General features: G+C 38.0%; 2 protein-coding genes across 2 annotated transcripts in view; one reads left to right on the top strand and one right to left on the bottom strand.

The window, feature by feature from the left end:
* tmppe (transmembrane protein with metallophosphoesterase domain) overlaps positions 1 to 16910 on the top strand; it is a 298028-nt gene that overhangs the window by 83074 nt on the left and 198044 nt on the right. The window lies entirely within an intron of this gene.
* On the bottom strand, positions 2378 to 9821 carry tpma (alpha-tropomyosin). The gene is made up of 10 exons (XM_060865360.1): positions 9586 to 9821; positions 8789 to 8914; positions 5860 to 5993; positions 4903 to 5020; positions 4725 to 4795; positions 3606 to 3681; positions 3460 to 3522; positions 3156 to 3225; positions 2822 to 2900; positions 2378 to 2679 (listed from the first exon to the last, which is right to left on the bottom strand). Exons 1-10 carry the CDS (start codon positions 9697 to 9699, stop codon positions 2676 to 2678), a joined length of 855 nt encoding a protein of 284 aa, XP_060721343.1. The 5' UTR covers positions 9700 to 9821; the 3' UTR covers positions 2378 to 2675.

Raw genomic sequence — 16910 nt, 5'->3', positions numbered from 1 at the left:
CAGAACTAATATATGTCTTTGTCCTTTACATGATTATGCTTGTGTGTCATTTTTGCTTGTTTGTTTATCTACAATCGTATTGTTCTTCCCTTCAGCTATGATAAAGACACATTTATTTCCATTAATTGCCTGGGTTACGTATGTACTGTATGTGTGGGCGGAGCTGTCGATACAGGGGTGGGACCCATTTGGGTTAGGGGCGTGTTTGTTTTGGTGATTTTATATGCCAACATTGGCTTTCAAACAACGGAGACCCCACCTTTAAAGTCTATTAAAGTCTTTTTTTTTTTTTTTTTTTTTTAAAAAAAGCCAGAAATCGGTCACCTCTGTGACATCACAGGTAGGCGTGGCTTATATCAATAACAAACTGGCTGCGTTAATTTGTGTTAGTAATCGAGTGGTGAATAAGTTTGCCCTTAATTAATTTTTAATTAAATGAAACAATTAAACAATGAATTTAATTGAATTAACAATGAAATTAAAATGTATCTTTTTTTTTGTACTCATACGTAATATACGAAACAAAACAGACATGACATACAGGAATGATTCGAGGTTTCAGGCTTTGTGTGTAAATCAGGAGTAAATAAAGTCCTGAGGTGATGGTGTGATGGTGAAACTGGGCTGAAAACTGTGTTAAATCAGTGTCCACTTGCGGCTTTGTTGGTTGTTGTGATGTATTTCAGCGTCACACACTTTGTCAAAGTTAGAATCGCAGCGGAATTCAAAGCAAAGTCACTTCAGAGAATATTCCAGCAGCAGCATTTAATTAGATCAACTGAGAAAACATAAACATCTTTAAACATATGAGTGATTCTGTAGTTAAATGTCATTAATAAAAAGGGAATGCAGCGGTAAGAAGGATGTTTGATCACCAGGAACATCTTTATCTTTCTCAGGCACAGATTTGAGCATCGTATAATCACAAGCCCTGTGAGGACGGGATTAGTTTCTCTTGGTGATGAAACTCTCCTATCTGCATGTCCAGATGTTGTTCTACTGTATATAAACATCAGTGCATCATTTATGTGTAATATAATAAAGTCAGCTGAGCACGTGGCGTGACATTTCACGTTGGTTTTAATGTCCTGGTGATGAGATCACAAGTGTACAGTCCAACGAATTCATTCCCTGTTTCTGGTGTTGAAAGGCTGTCATTTATTCAGAAATGTCTAGCTTATCTCGTCTCACGTACCTGTTTCGTTAACGAGGCCTGATAATGAAACCTATAAACGAATGAGAGATGAGACGACACGTGAAGCTTTGAAAAGCGTCTGGTGTTCAGCACCATTCCCCAACAGTGTCAATGTGGGACTACTCGCTCCTTCGTTACTGTCTGGGGTAAGATCGAGACTCTTTTACGTTCACGTTACAAATGTGATGTCATCATATTTCATTCAGTTAAACTTTATTTGCATAGCACTTTTAACAGACACAGACACAAAGCAGCGGTACAGAAACACGTGTACAGCACACTGTCCTCTGGACGTGGTTCGAGAGATCGGATCATCACACGGCTTTGACGTGAATTTGATCCTGCTTTCATTTGACTGCTGTCTTTTATATGCAAAGTGCATTTGTATCATTAAGTCTTATTATTTATATCTTATTTACTGTTTCCTGGTTTTGACTCTTTTTGTTTCGTGTTTTCTGTTAAACTCTGTTTAAAAAGGTTTTATTTCTGTTAATGATAATTCTCTGAGTTTACATATTCGCCTGTCTTCAGTAACTGCATTTTTAAAACGCTTTTTAATTATTTAGACAGAGATATACTGTAAGTGCTCATGCATTTATTATATATTTATTAAGCTGCATGATATCGCAGTCTATGATGAGTATAAAGTTATTTTATACCTGTAGCTGTAGTGTTTATTGCAGCCTCTTTAATCAGCCTTCAGGATCATCTGGCTCATGCATTACACATGCTAGACATTTTAATACAGTGAGCAACTTTTAACTTTGGTCAATAAACCCGTTCCCAACCTAATCATCGTTCGAAAATGATATAATTAATCGACTTTCTAATGCGAACTTAATCCCGTATGAATAGGGCTGTAGAGTGTAACTTCAGCACTGGAAGATTAAATCCCTGTAATGTAAACCTCCAGTATAAAAACCACAGTTTAGTCAGCATTCAGTGCTAAACTGAGCTCGTGTGAAAGCCCTCGGTTTTCCTGAAGCTGATGATGGAGTTGGTCTGATCAGAAAACAGAGACAGAGAGATGGAGTGGAGGAGAAAAAGACAGACGTTAGTATTGTAGATACACAGCGTCATCTTTTGCACCAGTTAAAAGTGTGAACTGGAAATGGGTGCTGATAAAATGGCAAAAAAACAAAACAAAACAAAGGTAAATAAACAGAGCATGAGGTAGGAGAATAGAGCAGCTTTTCCAGTTTTTATTCAAGCTTCTCGAGAATAAATTAAAGATATAAGAAAAAAACTAAGACAAACTAAAAGAGACTGAGTGAGTAGGGAGCTTTACATCGCCGAAATAAAGGTTTATTATTTTACAGAAAGCAAAACCACTCAAAGGTTCTGTATAGTGGATGGAATAACCGATCGCCATGGATGGAGGGAAGCAGTGACAGGAAGTGAGAAAGGAAAGAGAAATGGAGAAGAACTGAAGCGTGAAGTGAAGCGACTCGGCCGGAGCATGGACCAGGGATCGGATCGTTTATCTATGAGGATGAGACAGAAACGGAAAATGAAGAAGAAACAAGAAAACAGGATAAAGGAGGTAAAAACAGCAGCATGCAAAAGGAATTTTTTGTTCTAATAATGCTAGAGTTTTATCTGTAATTTCTTTAGTGAAATATTTACATGGAGGTCATGTCGTTAAGGGCGTGGTCGAGCTCCTCGCTGATGGCTTTGTACTTGAGTTTCTGAGCATACGACTCATCTACACGAGCGATCAGGAGGCAGAGCAAAGGATCGTTGGTGATTATGAGGAGGAGGAGGAGGAGAGGACAAAGAGACGAACAGAGAGACAGACAAAACAGGTGGGAATGGAAAGGAAAAAAGACATTGAGGCAAACAAAAAAGATAAAGAGAAACTGAAACTAGGAAACGGCAGGGAAAAAATAAATCGAAGTAAAAAAATGGAATTTATCTCGAGATGTGAGACAAATGAGAGGTTTTGTGGGAAGTATCTTACCCTCCAGATCATCAATAGTCTTCTCCAGCTTGGCAACTGATTTCTCTGAGAACTCAACACGAGTCTCAGCCTGGGAGGAACACACACACACACACACACACACGCACGCACACACAGAGTTTACACATGTTTACACACAGAGTAACACAAACACATTTGCTCTTTTCCTTTTTAATCCCAACAAGACGGATTTTTTCAAATTAATTTAACAATGTAGTTTAAGATCTAAACAAGTTTTTTTTTTTTACAGAAGTAGCTCATCATAATCAGTTTATTTCTGATGCATCTAAAAAAGTAAACAAACCTCCTTCAGCTTGTCAGTCAAAAGCTTGATTTCCTCCTCATATTTGTCCTCCTTCGAAGAGTACTGTACACATAAAGAACAGAAGCAGTGAGTCAGACTCCACACACACACACACACACACACAAGACACAAAAACACACACTTACCTTCTCAGCCTGGGCCTCCAAGGACTTCATGAGGTTGGTGACTGTCTTCAGTTCCTCCTCCAGTTCAGAGCATTTACTGTAAAGAGATTGGACAAAATGCATAAAAAAAGTACCAGAATCGGATCAGAATCACTATTAGTATCTAAATCTGAATCAGTATCAGTATCAAAATCTGAATCAGATCAAAATCACTATAAGTATCTGAATCAGTATCTGAATCAGAATCGGTATCAGTATCTGAATCACAATCACTATAAGTATCTGAATCAGTATCTGAATCACAATCACTATAAGTATCTGAATCAGGATCTGAATAAGAATCGTTATCAGTATCTGAATCACAATCACTATAAGTATCTGAATCAGTATCTGAATCAGAATTGGTATCAGTATCTGAATCACAATCACTATAAGTATCTGAATCAGTATCTGAATCAGAATTGATATCAGTTTCTGAATCACAATCACTAATTATCTGAATCAGTATCTGAATCAGAATTGGAATCAGTATCTGAATCACAATCACTAAGTATCTGAATCAGTATCTGAATCACAATCACTATAAGTATCTGAATCAGAATCGTTATCAGTATCTGAATCACAATCACTATAAGTATCTGAATCAGTATCTGAATCACAATCACTATAAGTATCTGAATCAGTATCTGAATCAGAATCGGTATCAGTATCTGAATCAGTATCTGAATCAAAATCGGAGGTATCTGAATCACAATCACTATAAGTATCTGAATCAGTATCTGAATCAGAATCGGAGGTATCTGAATCACAATCACTATAAGTATCTGAATCAGTATCTGAATCAGAATCGGTATCAGTATCTGAATCACAATCACTATAAGTATCTGAATCAGTATCTGAATCACAATCACTATAAGTATCTGAATCAGTATCTGAATCACAATCACTATAAGTATCTGAATCAGAATCGGTATCAGTATCTGAATCACAATCACTATAAGTATCTGAATCAGTATCTGAATCAGAATCGATATCAGTATCTGAATCAGATCAGAAACAGTATCAGTATCGTATCAGAATAAAATCAATATCATGTCTGTGTCAATATCAGTGTTGATATGAGCTCTGTATCAGTTTTACAGCTCGTTTAGCTCAGCTCTCTCCTCTGTACGCTCCAACTCAGTCTCAACGATCACCAGCTTACGAGCCACCTGTGCACATACACACACACACACACACACACACACACAATACAGGATGAGGGAAGGTGAGGACAGTAGTAGTAAAGAGAGACTGCAGGGCCAGTTAGCTGTCTCACCTCCTCGTATTTGCGGTCGGAGTCCTCTGCAATGTTTTTGGCCTCCTTCAGCTGGATCTCCTGCACCGCCATCTTCTCCTCATCCTTCAGAGCCCTGTTCTCAATAACCTTCGTGCCTCTGACAGACACAGACGTTATAATTATTTTATTAGAAACTTTCACGCAACATCACGCTATTTAAATGTACACCATTTTGAGGACAGATTAGAGTGAGATACGCTAATGAGATACGTTTGAATTTGCTTTGCTAACATTTTATTTTACCATCAGTATTCTGCCATGATAAAGATGGACCACCGGACCATCTAATGAACATTTTTTTGTGAAATCAGCACTTTATTTCAGGTCAGAATACAAGATGTCACGTCTTTCCATAATACCAACATTAGCTCTAGCGCCAGAAGTTGGATTTTGAAAAAGGCTTTGTTTTCTTAGCCATCTTTAACATTTAAAATGCTCTATTTATTAATTCACTAATTAATCTTCACAAACAGACAAGTTTACATACCCTTTTGTTATTGAGCTAGTGATCCTACGTTAGAGGAAGCAAGTTTTTGCTAACATTAGAAAACATTGTTTTTTAGCTGATATGAGCTTCCTTCCCTGAGGTTTCTGAGGTTTTTAGTGCTCTCAGTTTCTCTGGTACAGGTGTTGGGTATGACATAGCTTTATATATATATATATGTATATATATATATATATATATATATGTATATATATATATATATATACATATATATATATATATATATATATATATATATATATACATATATACACATCATATATAAAAAATATCATATAAAGATGTATAAAAAAAAGTATAAAAATGTGTTAAGTGAGACATTTTGATACGGATATATTATCTTTTTATGACTAAGTCTGCGCCATAGGCAGAAATTCTGTCCCAAATATATCGACGGTGAGAGAAAAAAACAGGTGAGTGAAAACACACACCTTTCACTCTCATCAGCAGCCTTCTCAGCCTCCTCCAGCTTCTGCAGAGCCGTAGCCAGACGTTCCTGTGCACGATCCAACTCCTCCTCAACCAGCTGGATACGTCTGTTCAGGGAAGACACTTCACCCTCAGCCTGCACGTGCGACACACACCGGCTCAAACGATCACACTTACAGCACACTGTACTGTACCAAGTTAAATATGTAAACAATTTGTCTAAATACTGAAATAAATAGTTAGACATGTCTGAGTCTGATGGAGACCGACATCATTTATGTGTCCCAAAGTATAAGAAGTTGTTGAAGGTTATCTGTCAGTAAGGTTATAAAAGTTGGTTCATATAAATGATGGTTAAGAATAAACATGTAAGAGTAAATCTGACGTCTCTAAACGTGTAGAGCGTGTGTGGTTCTGACCCTACAGCCCTACATGCACTGTAGCATCACTAGTGTGTGTGTGTGTGTGTGTGTGTGTGTGTGAGAGAGAGGGTGTGTGGATGTGTGTGTATGTATGTGTGAGATTGTGTGTGTGTGTGTGTGTGTGTGTATGTGTGTAAGACAGACGTGTATTAGACTCTTCCTATCTTACAGAGCTGTCAGATTCCGCGCTTCACCCCGGTTTTAACGGCCTTACCGACGCACGCGCTGCTCGCTGCGTCTCGAGCTCCGTCTGTAGTCTCGCGCTTTTATTCTGGGTTTCATCAGTCAGCTTGTGCAGAGATTTCAGTTTGTTTTTCACGGCATCGAGATGCGTGATTTCGGCCATGCTGATGATGGATGTGTGGATGAACAGAAGCTGGGTGTTGGTGCTTTACGCGCACAGAGAAGCACCAAATAAAACCGTCTCCTAATCACAGTTCGACCTAAAGCCCTAAACCCGCACACTGAAGCAGTCAGGAGCAGCAGACTGGAGAACAATCATACAGTTTGGTTACAAACATCTCATGGTGTTCATGGTGTTCGCAGCTCGTCTCTGTTCTTAGAGCTGTAGAAATAACCAGGTTGCCAGATCGTCTCCTTAAAATCCCCCCAAAGGCAAATGCATCCTGCTGTTTGTTCTTATAAGTAAAATAGATTTAAAAATAATATAAACAAATGTACAAAAAGACGTTTACTTCAGTTTCCCCAAAATGTATTAAATATATAAATTTATTCACGTTTAATATGGATCCATTTGCATGACTAATTCTCATTAAAGAAAAAAATCAAATAAAAAAAATTCTTGATAATATTATTATAGTTTATATTAAAAAATATGACAGTTTATTGCCATAAACAAGGCAAATGTGCACATGTGAGAGGAACAATTTCATTTTGTGATGGAACTGAGGATGGCTGTGAAATGCTGAATATCTGCAGATTGTATTATTATTATTATTATTATTATTATTATTATTTTTAACTTTTTTACTAAGGTCCAAATATCTGAGTTATTAATGTTGTTATTATTGTTTTTATTTTATAAGGATTATTAACGGGTCAGTTTCAATCACAGAAACACAAGTAAAAACTGGTCCGGAAGTAATATTTCTTATTAAAAAAATTGTTCCCCCACAATATTTAGTCCGAGCATCAGATCCTTCAATAAACAATTGTTCAGGTTTTATTATGGTCATGTCCCATGCTAGTAACTTTCTGAGTTGGGTTGCAAAATTCTATTAAAATTCAGGGTAATATTAATTTACATTAAAGAAATAGATGTTGCAGTAATGTATTAATCACAAACACAGAAATAGAATTTATATTTGGTTACATTATTATTATTATTATTATTATTATTATTATTATTATTATTATCATCATCATCATCATCATCATCATTATTATTATCATCATTATTACTATTATTTTTATTTGTTTTTTATAATACTACTAATAATAATAATAATTATTATTATTATTATTATTATTATTATTATTATTATTATTATCATCATCATCATCATCATTATTATCATTATTACTATTATTTTTATTTGTATTTATTATTAGTAGTATTATTATCATCATCATCATCATCATCATTATTATTATCATCATTATTACTATTATTTTTATTTGTTTTTTATAATACTAATAATAATAATAATAATAATAATAATTATTATTATTATTATTATTATTATTATCATCATCATCATCATTATTATAATTATTACTATTATTTTTATTTGTATTTATTATTATTATTATTATTATTATTATTATTATTATTATTATTATTATTATGGTAACTTAACAAAATGAAATGCTCTAAAAAAAGAGCTAAAACCTTTTTTTAATAAACGTAAAGTGGATTTCTCGATTTTTCCCTCATTTTGTTTATGATGTCTTTCCCTTACAACGCTCTTGTTATGAAAAGTAAAATACACGCCTGTTTGTGTTGAGTTGTTTCTTAATTGCAATGAGAATTTGATGAATGTGCAGCAGCGCCGTCTAGTGGTTGACTTTAAAACTCTCTCACTCCGCCCATATGAACGATCTTCTTCACTGTCGTTACATTCAGTATGAATTATTATCCACAAGTATATTTTTTTGAGATGGTCCTAAACCAGACCTTATGTAAAAGTGTTACTCGTGTTCATCTGCCTCTTAAATAGATATCGGTCTTGTGTGCAGGGGAAGAACGATGAAATGCTATATGTAGCCTACACACGGTCCAACCTCATGGCTTTTAGGGGCTCGTACCTGCTGTTACCTTATAAAGCTCTGATCTAAATTTAACACTTTGAGCTGCAGCGTGTTTTAGAAACATGTTTAATGGCACTGCTCCGAAACTGGTGTCAGGCTACGTTACATGCTGAACTCGACAATTCAGTAAGAATTCCTCACGTTCTCAGCTCTGTGTGTTTTAGTCTCTCTGTGCATGTACTGATAAATCTATTCAATACAAACTTTTCCCTTTTTCTTATGCATGTTCAAGACTCACATCAGTGGCTTTTTTCTCGGCCATTTCCAGTTTTTCCTGAGCATCTTTCACGGCCTCACAGTACTTGCTCAGCTCGTCTTCGGTTCCTTTGAGCTTCTTCTGCAGGGCAACCAGGTCATCATCCAGCTGAGAGAGATAGAGAGAACAGGAGAGAAAGAGAGGGATAGAGGAAGAAAAAATGATTTTTAAAAAAAGGATAAAAAAGAGAGCACGAGATGTGGTTAGACTACAAAGAATAAGAATAGAAAGTGGTTAAAAATCTGTACAGTCTGAATGAAGCTTAATATGACGTCATATTAAATTCACCGATATGATTAGATTCTTTATGAGGTTTATGCCGAGGCACGCTCTCAGAACAAAAGGTATGGAGGTTCTTTCACCTGGATAAAAACAAAATTCTAACTGGACTGTAGTTAAAGGTAATCTGGAGTCATTACACTTTCCAGATCAAAGCTGTATGTTTAATGCGTTCCTGACAACATCACTCAGTTCATCTTCTTCAGGATGAGATTCAGGTGACTATGAAATAAAACACCTAATGTTCTACTGGATTTTCTTTTATTTAGCATCTAAACAATAAAGTAAGTTATTAATGATGAATTAACGATTAAGTAAAAAACGATGTATTTTGAATTGTTTTTAAATGGTTCTAACACGTTATGTTATGAGCTTGTTAGTCAGATTGATGTTTGCTAGCAGACAAAAGTCATCATCATCATTAGCTTCATGTAATCAATCACTCGTCAATCGAAGCAGCTTCAATTATTTTCTGATTTAACGTCCGGGTGGAAACCGACCGCCTTGGTTCTGTCCTCCGCTGCCTTCTTGTCTCCCTCAGACTGCTCTGCTCTGTCCAAGGCATTCTCCTTGTCGAGCTTCAGCATCTGCATCTTCTTCTTGATGGCTTCCATGGCTGCTTAATGTCCTGCTGGCCAACAGAAAGAAAAACGGAGAGGAGGCAAAGAACGTCTGCACCGGACTGAACACTGACCTGGAGTGCGAGCTTACTGTCTCAGGCAGCTGACAAATATGTGCTTTGGCCTTTGACGAGTTCTGAAGGACATCCGATACTTTCCCTGAGCGCCGCTCCCACTGGCTGAAGTCGAGCCTCGCTCCTTTTTTTTTTAAGGAGCTCATATACAATTCGCCGTGCAAAGACATTTGAGCGTTCATATGTCTAAATATGGGATTCACCATCCAGGACATTCCCTCACCCTGAGACGTCTTAGAATTTCTATCCATAAAACACACACACACACATTTGACTTACTATCTTTATGGAGAACTTTCCATATAACACAACTACTTTAATTAATGACTAACACCTAATCTAAATCAAACTGTCTGGTTTGTCTTGTCCTGCACTGTTTGCACCAGGGTGTACAGTTGCACTTTATGTGGCTAGGACTACTTACAAGTCCTTAGCTCTGTCTTTGTTTTTTGTAACACCATGATCCTTGAGAAACGTTGTACTACTATTTCGCTATGTACTACAACAGCTATATATGGTTGAAATGACAATAAAAGCTTCTTGACTTGACTTGAGGGGGGGCACAGTGGCTTAGTGGTTAGCACGTTCGCCTCACACCTCCAGGGTTGGGGGTTCAATTCCCGCCTCCGCCTGGTGTGTGTGGAGTTTCCATGTTCTCCCCGTGCCTCGGGGGTTTCCTCCGGGTACTCCGGTTTTCTCCCCCGGTCCAAAGACATGCATGGTAGGTTGATTGGCATCTCTGGAAAATTGTCTGTAGTGTGTGATTGTGTGAGTGAATGAGAGTGTGTGTGTGTGCCCTGCGATGGGTTGGCACTCCGTCCAGGGTGTATCCTGCCTTGATGCCCGATGACGCCTGAGATAGGCACAGGCTCCCCGTGACCCGAGGTAGTTCAGATAAGCGGTAGAAGATGAATGGCTTGACTTGACTTGACTCCAACCTTAACCTCAGGCACCTAAAGGAAAGATTAAAGCTCACGTCATAATTTAAAAAACTAAGCTCAGAGCCTTTGCTTCCTCTTCCATGTCACACACAATCATGTTTTTCACATCACTATGTGAAAACATCTGATGATGTCTATCATCATGTTCATTAGTCCATCATCAGTAAGCGCTTACCGTAGATCACCTTAGATCCCGAGCGTATTCCGGGAATACTTACAGAAAGCTGGAATACACCTGGGATTAAGACACACGTTCACACACTCGTTCACACTCAGGGGCTATTCAGAGTCCACCTACTGACACATCTGCAGGAGAACACGGAGAAAAGCAGAAACTCGCAAGGACTCGAGAAGAACATGTGAAACTCCAAAGACGAAAACAATCAGGAACAAACCGGAATCCTGGAGAACCTCAAAATTGTCCGTGTGAATCTAAGAACTAAAACTATGTTCAGTGGCATGAGGGGAAAAGGTTCACATGGAAACTAAAAATGTAACTTTAACTTTTTACATAACGAGAAAAGACAGATCAAGACTTTTGAATAATGTGATCTGAGTGAAAGTTCTACAATTGTAAAATATCATGATATAAAATATTCTCCTCAGTAAGATCAAAACATACACTGCATACATCTTATTTCACACGCAAAGATTTGTTGGAAATGTACATAATAAAACAAACAGTTTTCCATTTTCGAGCTTAAATTAAAAAACGTCCTCAAAAATGTCGCTTATTAATGATTAATGAATATAATAAATTGTCATTTGATGCTGTTTTATTTGTTTTATTATTGTCTCTGCTGCCAAACTGACACAGGTCAGATCTTATAAATGCTATATTATAGATAACACTATATGTACACTGGCAGGACAAATGTGCAACAACATCCATCATCAGTAATGTAGCTTAAATCAGCAGATAAACAACAACAACATCCATCATCAGTAATGTAGCTTAAATCAGCAGATAAACAACAACAACATCCCAAGAAGTAATGATTAACGATTAAGTAACAAATTGTCCTTTTTGTTTGACTCCTAACCCTAAGGTTGTAGGTTCGAGTCTCGGGCCGGCAATACCACGACTGAGGTGCCCTTGAGCAACCCCCCCAACTGCTCCCCGGGCGCCGCAGCATAAATGGCTGCCCACTGCTCCGGGTGTGTGTTCATGGTTGTGTGTGTGTTCACTGCTGTGTGTGTGCACTTTGGATGGGTTAAATGCAGAGAACAAATTCTGAGTATGGGTCACTATAGCCGTATGTCACGTCACGTCACTTTCACTTATTGTCTTCGCTCCCCGGCCTGTAATTTTTTGATTATCCTGTATTGTGTGTTCTTGTCTCATTAAGTTATTTACATTACATGTTAACATTTATGTCATTTGTCCGACTCTCTTATCCAGAGTGACTTTCTTTTAGCTAAGCAATTGAGGATTAAGGGCCTTGCTCAAGGGCCCAGCAGTGGCAGCTTTGGTGGCCCTAGGATTCAAACTCACAACTACTAGTTCAACACCTTAACCACTGAGCTACCATTTCCCTTCTAAAGTCATAAAGAGTTTCCTGGATTTGACCCTTAATTATAAACTATCCCGATGGTACGATATCTGATTGTTTTGATCTTTCGAATTGCTTTAATTTACCGTTATAATAAAAAATAATAAAAACAAAAAGATGTTCTATCGGCATCCTTAATGTCTTAAACCGCTGTCAAAGATCCGGACCCCAAAAACACAACAGATCTTCCCAGAAGCACCCAGTCACCATGACAGCGAGTTTTACTCCACGCCAGCATGCAGAAACAAAGCCAGAAATCCGATCTGTGCAGTTGGCCGACTCTAAAACACTAAACATTACAGCGGATTATCGCACTGCAGTGAAGGTTAATATAATTAGGGTCCTCTTTCTAAACAAAGTAAATCAAACAAAACGTGTCAGTTTTGACTTTCTTTCCATTGCACATGGATTAAATAAAGCAAATTTGTTGGATTTATTTTGATAAACATGATTATCACTGATACATGATGTGTAATAGAGCAGAAGGTGTTTGGACTCAGAGAAAGTGGTCATAATTTAGCACCTCTACTTTAGTTCTTTGCTCTTTTTTTTCTGTGTCCATTCGGTGTCTTACGTTACCCAAGGGAGTTATTTTTACTTGAACTCTCCTAACCCTGACCACCTGCCTCTCCGAGAGCGAGATCATGAGCCGCAGCTGCGTTTACAAAATTGAACCTCTGCCTTCTGCGTTTTATTTCTCCAACCCTCGTCTCTCTGTGTGTTGTCTTAAAGTTTAAATCAAGGTTTTGCTTTTGTTGTATTTGTTTTTACTGTCGCAGCATTACAGCATTTTATTTCAGATGAATCTGAATGAGGACATTCCCTTCATCGTCCCTTCACCAACACTACTAGCAACACCAACACAACACCACTACCAACACCAACACAACACCACTACCAACACCAACACAACACCACTACCAACACCAACACAACACCACTACCAACACCAACACAACACCACTACCAACATCAACACAACACCACTACCAACACCAACATCAACACAACACCACTACCAACATCAACACAACACCACTACCAACATCAACACAACACCACTACCAACATCATCACCAAAACCAACAAAACACCAACACCACTACCAACATCAACACAACACCACTACCAACACCAACACAACACCACTACCAACATCAACACAACACCACTACCAACACCAACACAACACCACTACCAACACCAACACAACACCACTAGCAACACCAACACAACACTACTAGCAACACCAACACAACACCACTACCAACATCAACACAACACCACTACCAACACCAACACAACACCACTACCAACACCAACACAACACCACTACCAACACCAACACAACACCACTACCAACACCAACACAACACCACTACCAACATCATCACCAAAACCAACAAAACACCAACACCACTACCAACATCAACACAACACCACTACCAACACCAACACAACACCACTACCAACATCAACACAACACCACTACCATCACCAACACAACACCACTACCAACATCAACACACTACTACCAACACCAACACAACACCACTACCAACACCAACACAACACCACTACCAACATCAACACAACACCACTACCAACACCAACACAACACCACTACCAACATCAACACAACACCACTACCAACATCAACACAACACCACTACCAACATCAACACAACACCACTACCAACATCAACACACTACTACCAACACCAACACAACACCACTACCAACATCAACACAACACCACTACCAACATCAACACAACACCACTACCAACATCATCACCAAAACCAACAAAACACCAACACCACTACCAACATCAACACAACACCAACACAACACCACTACCAACATCAACACAACACCACTACCATCACCAACACACTACTACCAACACCAACACAACACCACTACCAACATCAACAAAACACCACTACCAACATCAACACAACACCACTACCAACATCAACACAACACCACTACCAACACCAAAACCAACAAAACACCACTACCAACATCAACACAACATCACTACCAACACCAAAACCAACAAAACACCACTACCAACACCAACACAACACCACTACCAACATCAACACAACACCACTACCAACATCAACACAACACCACTACCAACATCAACACAACACCACTACCAACACCAACATCAACACAACACCACTACCAACATCAACACAACACCACTACCAACATCAACACCAAAACCAACACAACACCACTACCAACACCAACATCAACACAACACCACTACCAACATCAACACCAAAACCAACACAACACCACTACCAACACCAACACCAAAACCAACAAAACTCCACTACCAACATCAACACAATACCAAGACCAACACATACCAGACCAACACCACGACCAACACCAACAACACCAAAACACCACTACCAACACCAACAACACCAACACCACCACCACCGACCAAAAAATAAATCAGCAAATAACAATAACAACAGGTAATGATTAAGTACCAAATTGTCTTTCGTTTCTGTCTCCTCCCCCTGGTCCTGTAATTGGTTGATTATCCTAATGTGTTCACCTGTACTGTGTTAAAACTGTGTCCTAGCTTGTATTATTTATATCCTCCTGTCTTGTTAAGGCTCATTTTTTCCTCTAGTTTATTTTCTGCGTCTGTGTTTCCTGGCTTTGACACTCACTCATATTTTTGTGTTTTCAAATTTTTCAAGATTTCAAAATTGTACATCAAGATCCAGAGCCTCCGAGTTATTGTAGAGTCCAAGTGCAAACACAGACACACAGACACACAGACTCACTCTCACTCACTCACTCACACACACACACACACACACACACACATCTTTCAACTCTATCACAGAGCCCTGCTAATCCTAGAAAAGCTTTTCTGTCACTTTGGGTTTAAATAGAAGTTCAGCTTTCACTAAAATCTCTTTTCACTGATTAACATTGATGATATAATAAACTAACACATATCTGTGTGTGTGTGTGTGTGTGCGTGTGTGCGTGTGGGGCTAATCTACTTATTATGTATAAAGATGACAGGAAGATGTGTGTGTTGTGTTTATTATAACTGACTGAACAAAAAGCAAGATAAAGGCCTCCTTGCACCTGCTGTTTTATTGATCCTGAAAAAACTCCTGTAGATAAAGTTCTTTTTTTTAAAAAGCTATAAATAGGATAGAAATAATAAAGTTTTCTGGTTATTTGTAGTTAAACACACACATGAAATAAGGAACAATTAAACAGAAAGATAAAATTTTGGGATTTAATTATTTGTTTCGTCACCATTTTTTTTTTTTTGTAATGGTATGGAGTAACACTGCAAGTTTCTGAAAATTGAGATTGTTTTATAACTGAATATGTTTGTGTGCTGATATTATTTTTTTAAACAATATTTACAAAAATTCATTGTCCATCTTATTTTGTATTTTAATTGTTGAAATGTAAGTTCTGTAAAATCAGCGCAGTAATGAAGGTTTTCTCCCCTGCAGCTCTTCCTGTATCACATTTTATCATATACACATCAGATTACCTTCGGTATAAAGAAACAGAACGACTGCAAGGTTCTTCTCAACTCTAACTCTAACATCATACAGGACTGCGACCTGAAGCAATACGGAAGGAAGTGTAACTTCAACACAGCCTGAAAGTGGACGATATTTTTCAGAAGGCTGAAATTAGCCACCTCCTGACTCTGCTCGGTCCTGATATAACTGCTCTGTCTTCTGCTGACTCACACATTCTCAAACATTAAGAGAACCGGCTTAAGTTCCCGCTTCACGTTACCACTACAGGCCGGGGACCAGCGACAGGATCGGCTCAACAACCTTTCAGTCTAAAGGTTTAAATATTGTTGGACTTGTGGATAAAAGAATAATTGATTTTTACAGAACAATAAACTAGCACACTGTCCTGGAGACTCCTGTTCAGAAACACAGGTCTTTAAGCTGAAAACAGTCAATCACCAGTGTGTATGTATTGACACCACCATCACGCTTCCTCAAATACCCCCGGGAATGCCATGGAAACCACCTAGCAACTTCATGACAACCAGCTGGAATACCATAGCAACCAACTCTCTAGCTAGTTAAACCTGCTCATTCCTGTGGGACCTCTTGCTCGCTGCATGATGATGAAATAAAACCTTTCTGCAATATTGCAGCATGATTCAAGACATGAGGACGTTTTCCTCAAATGGAGTTTAAAGTGTTAATTTTATTACATTGACAGCATTTCGCAGATGCTCTCATCCTGAGTTACATATAGAAGAGCTTTGAGTCTCGGTCAGAAACACATCCTCATGATAATTCACTAGATGAGAAACTAAGAGCTCCATCCAGGACATAGTGAACAATGTCGCTTTATTTTATTACCATCAATTAAACAATAATAGGGGAAAAAAATAAAGAAAGTGAGCTGACACACACCCATAAATTAAGACAAATAATTATACCTAATGACTTGGTTATGATTAAAAATAATAAACAGAGGACAGTCTGTCTGTCTGTCTCTCAATCTGTCTGTCTGTCTGTCTGTCTGCACAGACGGAAGATTTAGCGCTGGCTTATTATTATTACATTTATTTATTATTAAAGAATAAATATTTTTATGTA

The sequence above is a fragment of the Tachysurus vachellii genome, chromosome 1, assembly GCF_030014155.1.
Source record: "Tachysurus vachellii isolate PV-2020 chromosome 1, HZAU_Pvac_v1, whole genome shotgun sequence".
Classification (NCBI taxonomy): Eukaryota; Metazoa; Chordata; class Actinopteri; order Siluriformes; family Bagridae; genus Tachysurus; species Tachysurus vachellii.
This window is presented reverse-complemented; position numbering and strand designations above follow the sequence as displayed.

What these genes read in the sequence shown, in the direction of transcription:
- tpma (XM_060865360.1), bottom strand. Translation starts at nt 9,699, where the DNA reads ATGGAAGCCATCAAGAAGAAGATGCAGATGCTGAAGCTCGACAAGGAG. An exon ending in CCGAGAAAAAAGCCACTGAT is followed by an intron (nt 5,994 to 8,788) that starts GTGAGTCTTGAA and finishes TCGCACGTGCAG; the next exon opens with GCTGAGGGTGAAGTGTCTTC. An exon ending in TGGAGGCCCAGGCTGAGAAG is followed by an intron (nt 3,523 to 3,605) that starts GTAAGTGTGTGT and finishes TTATGTGTACAG; the next exon opens with TACTCTTCGAAGGAGGACAA.